General features: G+C 42.3%; 1 protein-coding gene across 3 annotated transcripts in view; it reads left to right on the top strand.

Moving 5' to 3' along the window:
• LOC107101287 (cytoplasmic dynein 1 light intermediate chain 1-like) overlaps window positions 1–6201 on the top strand; it is a 13511-nt gene extending 7310 nt beyond the window's left edge. The window contains exons 9-14 of one of the 3 annotated variants that reach the window (XM_015400146.1): window positions 1590–1649; window positions 1788–1832; window positions 1935–2022; window positions 2127–2246; window positions 2416–2439; window positions 5180–5288. In XM_015400146.1, the coding sequence (XP_015255632.1) occupies window positions 1590–1649; window positions 1788–1832; window positions 1935–2022; window positions 2127–2246; window positions 2416–2438 (336 nt within the window). In that variant the 3' untranslated portion in view covers window position 2439; window positions 5180–5288. Of the gene's footprint in view, window positions 1–1589; window positions 1650–1787; window positions 1833–1934; window positions 2023–2126; window positions 2247–2415; window positions 2440–2907; window positions 2957–5179 lie in introns of all 3 variants that reach the window. The other 2 variants (XM_015400145.1, XM_015400144.1) reach the window with 2 other exon arrangements.
• Window positions 6202–6207: the final 6 nt, after the last annotated feature.

Genomic DNA, 6207 nt, shown 5'->3' on the forward strand with positions numbered 1-6207 from the left:
TGAGTGGAAAAAAAACACCTGGTCTCCTTACATTCAGCCACTCTTTCATCATCTCCTCAATGAGGTGGTCTCAAAAGTCGCAGTTACAACACACATAGGGCGCACCGCACCATAGGGCGCACCGCACCATAGGGCGCACCGCACATTTTGAGGGGGAAAAAAGACGTTTAAGTGCGCCTTATAGTCTTGAAAATACGGTAATTACATTACATTAGATTACAGGCATTTTTATGGTGCAACTCTGTGAAAGTGGGGAGTACCAAGATGGTGGCAGATTACTTCATTTTTTTCGGTCTATCTGCAATCCAGTGAATAAATAGAGATCAGTGGGTCTTATCTGGCTGGGGCCTGTTTCCAGATTTCTAAAGCTTCTAACAGGTTTTTCTTGGAGTATTATTTGTGGAAAGAAAACGTCAAGCATAGGAATTTCACTTCTTAGGGATTTCTTTCAACAATGCCTTTCTTCTTGCCACTACTTTATGACAACCAGATTTGTCAGTTGTAAAAAAAAAAAAAAGAAAAGAAAATGCAGCCTTGTCAACACACCTTCCCAGCTGTAGTTCTCTCCAGCCTCTACAGAGACACCATGGCTGCTTTTGCGACTAAAGCTCTTGTTGAATACCCTTTGAGATTATGGCTATAATCTCTTGGGCTTGCAGATGAACCATACTCTTTCTGGTCTTGTTTAAAGCTCAGAACTTTTTTTATAATCCTGCTTTAAAATTCTTTACATCCTTCTCCTCGTCCCGCCTGCTGTGTTCTTTGGTCTTCTTGATGCTGTGTTGCTCATTAAGCCTGATTTATACTCAGAAATGCAGATATGCCCCCGGCCCTGCCCCAGACACTCTGGTGCACCTCTCCAAAATTGTAGGTGACTGCAGACAGTGCCGCAGAGAGTCTGATTGGTCAATTCTATATCCGCTCTACACTACGCGTATATCTCCTGTTTGGTGCCTTACCGCGATTGTGGAAAACGACTTGTAAAGATGGACCATCTAGAAGAGCAAGGTGCTAGAGAACGCTGGGACCCTTTTTCCATCTTGATCCACGCTCTTTTTCACCCTCATGTCCCTCCATTGTTACATAAACTTGCTCTCACTTCCTCACCGCCTTGGCTGTATCTACACCAACAGCTAGTTAGTGATTGTCCCTCTTGTGTTGTGGTGTGGAGTAAAATTGGGCATAAATCAAAAATATCTGCATCAAGCTCACTGCGACACACTGCTGCAGGTAGTATAACAAGCCCTTTAGTCTTCTCTAGCAAACTTCTTTTACCTTTACAGAAAGTCTTTCTTTAACGTGTTGATGGCTTAAGGCAAATGTTTGCACTAGATTTTATTCAAGGTCTCCTGGTAAATGAGCTAATAAACTGCAAGCTACACTTTTATATTAGCTTGCAGTCATCATTTTCCCTCCATTTTATGTTCTTGGAAATACTTTGTGTTAGATTTAAGAAAACCATAAAATGCACTGAAGTATTTGTTGATAAAATGTGAAGACAAGGAAGTTGGCCTGTAGAAACTGCCAGGTGCACCCAGATCTTCAGGTTTCAGAAAACTCCACTGTGAAATGTTTGTCTTCTTCTACAGATTGTCCATGAAAAGGAGATTCAGGCGGAAGATGACCAAGTGTTTCTGGTAAAGCTTCAGGTATGAAAGCATTTCCACTGTGTTGAAGAATGCTGGTCTATTGCTTGTGGGCCTACAAATTAAATCTGTCTTGAGGGTCTTGATATGTTAATTAGGTACTAATTGGGGTGAGTGTGCATATTGTCCTCTAATTTTCAGTCGCTGCTTGCCAAACAGCCCGCTGTGACACCAGGGCGACCAGTGGTGAGTAACATTTTTGTTTGTTTTTTGGCTCAGATGAAGAAACCCTCCTCCTATGTCTTTCCATTTGTGTGACTTTTATTTATTTTTCTCTCTGATCTGTAGGACACCACTAGCAGGGCACCCACTGGCTCCCCAAGAACAAGCAATCGCTCGGCGGCGGCCAACGTTGCGAACGCCATGCCGCAGTCAGGTATGCAGTCACCTGTTTTTGTTTACCCTTCTGTCCTTTCAATATTTTTTCAATATATATATATTTTATGTGCTACATAAATGTCTACCTCTTTTGCGCCACAGGTCAGACAAGTGAGGGCGTGCTGGCCAATTTCTTCAACAGTCTACTGACAAAGAAAGCCGGGACAGGAGGGCCTGGGACACCAGGTGGTAACAACACTCCAGGAACTGTACGGAAGTCAGGTGGGAATACAAAATCTCTCTTTTTTTCCACTGGTCTTTATAGAGTTACATGTTAGATAATTGTGCTTGAGGACATTTCCATCCATAGTCACACCTCTTCACTCCAGCTCCCATTATCTGTATTTTCCTACTTCTCCTCCACTCCATTCATAATGTCTGTATGCACTAGTCAGAGGATGCTGGCCACGTTAAGGTGTGTTTGAGCAAGATATTTCTCCTTTATTACTGCTCCCATTTGATTTGATTTTTTTTTTTTTTACCTTTTTATTTTTCACCAAACCCTCCTCCCTCTTCTGACCCTCCATTGACCTAATGGAAAATGTTTAGTTATCAATATTGTTTTCCCCTTTTTTCAAGTTATGCCTTTTTTGGTAATCAGCAGGTTTTATTTGCCTAAATGTATACCGATAGGAATTATAAAACAGCTTATATATGTGATCATCTTGTATAATTCAGTGTTTATTTGCTGATTGGGTTTTAGCAGATGCAGTCAGTCTGAATGTGTCTATCAGCAGAAAGGCAAAAAGACGTGAATCATAGCCGTTGCACGTTCCCCTGTTTTTGTACCTTGCTCCTTTTCCTTTGCAAATTTTTTTCCACTGATGAGTGTTTTGTTTTTCTTCGCATGTTGCAATGCATTTCCCATCATTAACTCCTGCAGCAGTCGATGCACATGATTCTAACTAAGGCTGGGCAGTTCAACATATCAGGTTAGGCTCATTGTTCACTAAGGAATGGCTGCTCAGCTTTCCATCTATTGAGTAGATTGACTCTAAATATTGACTCTAAATATTATTTAACTGTAATTCTGAAGGAAAGTTGTATGTTTATTTAAATGATAAACAAAATTGCAAGTGAATAATGGGGTGAGTTTATGCACTGAACCCAGTTTGACATCCCTAAAATAGCCCAGTGAAGTAATTTCTTTTCAGTGATCTAATAGCCCAGTTGTGTGTAATTTAATCTAATTTTAAATCCAGCTGTTCTCTAAAGACCTCGGATGTTTGCTAAAGAAGATTGGTGAGCAAAGGGCCTCTTGGAGGCCAATGGACAGCAGCCAGGTCAGGGAGAAATCTGCGAAAAAGTTTGAGCCAGGGTTAACGTATAAAACAATATCCTGTCCTTCAAATGTCTCTTAGCATACGGTTCTATCTACCATCCAAAGATGGAAAGACTGTGGTACAAAATATGGCTGTGCACTTAAACTGACAGGCTTGACAAGGAGAGCATAAGCAGCAGAGAGAACCATGGTAACTTTGGAAAAGCAGCTGAGACCCAAAGTTTAGGAAACAGAACCTGTTGGTTGTTCACTCCACAAATTTACCTTTATTGCCAAAATATCAGGACAAATAAAAGAAATGCTGTTTTGTCACAAGTCTGGTAGACATTGCAAACATTTGGCTGAAGGTGTTCTGATCAGATAGAACAAAATGTAATATTTCAACCTACATCCAACATCCTGTAAGGGCCAATAGCCATATTACGACACCCCCCTTGTACATGCACTTCCACATAGGGCAGGAATGTCAAAAGTCAGTCCTCAAGGGCCACTGTCTTACCCCTTGCTCACACTGGCTCCGGTGCGGTTACCGAGCCGACGGAGACCGCAACTCCCGCACACCCCCTGTCACACCGCCCTTTTGACTACGGTGCGGTGCGGCTCTGCGGCTCCGGCAACAGGTCCGGAGATTTAGCTCGCGAGAACAGAAGTTCACTTGAGTTCACGTAACTTCACGCGATAACACGGCCCAAATAAGGATATTTGCGAGAGCTTGTTGCGGAGGGCTCCGGCACGCCGCAAGGATAGCTTTCTTGCGGAATTTTCTGCAGCGCCGGAGTGTCTCGGTAACCGCAGCCGGACAGCTCAGCAGCCGGTGAGAGAGGTTTACGTCTTTTTAATGACTTGAAATCACTGCGGCGCCGCACCACCGCACCCCACAAAGACCGGAGTCGGTATGAGCCGGGGGTTACAGGTTTTCAATGTTACTGGCTTCAGCACTGATTCTGATGATGTCAGTTTAGCAAAAGCCTGATAATCAGCCATCAATGGAAATCAGCGTTACTGAAGCAGAAACCTCTAAATCCTGCAGGACAGCAACCATCAAGGTGCCGAGTTTGGACATGCCTAACATTGGGAAACATGCTGTCAGCATCATGCTGTGGCTTTTCTTCAGCAAATTGAAACCGCAAAGGACTAGTTTTGGAAAAGGTTTTCATGTTTTTGAATTGTCTAATCAAAGTACAGACCTTAACCCATTTAAAAATGGCGTGGTAAGACTTGAGAACTGCTGTTCACTGAGAGTTGAATTTGATCTAATTTAAGTTATTTCTCTGAAAAGGCTGTTGAAAAGTAAATTTTTAGATAGAAAGATAAACTAATCGGGCTGGCAGCTGTATTGGCTCAAGCAGGCTGAATTTAAATGCGTTTTTAAAAAAAAGAAAAAAGAGAAACCCTAAAAGGTTGTATATACTCTAATCGCTTGGCACTATATGTTAGCTAAGTAGGCCTGGAATTGATCAAGCTTAGCTTCTTTGTAACAGTCTGTGGCTTTCTATTGATTTTCTGCTACCATTCAGGGATTATTCTTGTCAGTGTTGGCTGCTGTTATTCTTAGCTGCAGCACCACGACAGCAGCGGCTGCTCTTCTTTTCTGCTAATGAGTTCAGACACAATGAGACCACTTGAAGCACAGTGGCCTCCTGTGATGTTAGCATTCATTTGTAAACTCGCTAGAATTAAATGGAGGTAGTCCTCATACACATGAATCATATATGATGATTATATAGATTTAAACTAGGCTAGGCTAAATCTACCCTAGTTTCACCCAGTTCCTTTTTTCAATCATGTGCATTTAAAACACTGCTTATTGCATGGTGAGGGGAAGAAAATGCAGAAATGTTTAATCCTTTGCAATTTATTTTTACTACTGCAGGCTCAAAGCTGGGATTGAGCGACGTCCAGGCAGAGCTGGATCGCATAGCCAATCGGGAAACGGACTCAGACTTGTCCAATGCCAACGACGCCACCGATGGCCAGGACACATGAAGAGCAACGCACTTCACCCCTGCTCTCCTTCTATTCTCTCCTCTGCACCTCCATCCACCTCCCTTTTCCCCCTACACCATCACCCTCCTCTTCATCAGAAAGATTTGGGGGCGGGGGGATCGGACGAGCGGACAGATACAGTCCTTCTTATCACTTTCTTCTCAAAGAGAAGAACTCGCCATCTCTTCCCCCTTACGTCTCCCCTCACCAACACCTCGTTCCCACCCTCTTTGTTTTTTTGTGTTTTTTTGGTTCCGTCTTCTCAGCTGTTACACCAAGGACAAGTTTGTGTCACTGTTACATACTGTGGGGAAAGCAGCAGGGGGGACCAGCTGGGGTGAAAGGGGGCGGTTGGAAAAAATGCAAGAATGAAAGTAAGGGTATTTTATCCATCCATTTATTGCGATGGTACGGTTAATGTTTTTACGGAATAAATGCTGATGGTGAGACTGCACTTGGGTAAAATAGGAGCGATTGTGTGTTTATTGGACAAGAGGCAACAGATGGAACAAAAAAAAATAAATATCTGCAAGCTATCTTTTTTTTTTTTTTTTATGAAGGGAAAACATACCAGTATTTGTATGTGTGTGTGTGTGTGTGTGTTTGTATGAATAAATGTTTGAATTAAGAATATAAGAATGGGATCGATAGAGGATAATTAGAAAAGTTTCACTCACAAACCATTCTGTTAAGAGGCTTTTGGTCTGAACACTACCAGATGAGAAAAGTCAACTACCTTCTCGATACACTACCATTACACCAGCTGCATCTGTTACACCCCGAACTTTATGGAAATATAAAAAAAATAAAAAAACTTTGGTACTGAAACACTACGGTTTCTTGTTCTATAATAAGCAAAATGACCCGGTGAGGTGCTTGTAGATAAGACATAAGCACTTGCAAATGTAATGCTCT

This window comes from Cyprinodon variegatus, unplaced genomic scaffold (assembly GCF_000732505.1).
Source record: "Cyprinodon variegatus isolate N-32 unplaced genomic scaffold, C_variegatus-1.0 Scaffold1078, whole genome shotgun sequence".
NCBI lineage: Eukaryota > Metazoa > Chordata > Actinopteri > Cyprinodontiformes > Cyprinodontidae > Cyprinodon > Cyprinodon variegatus.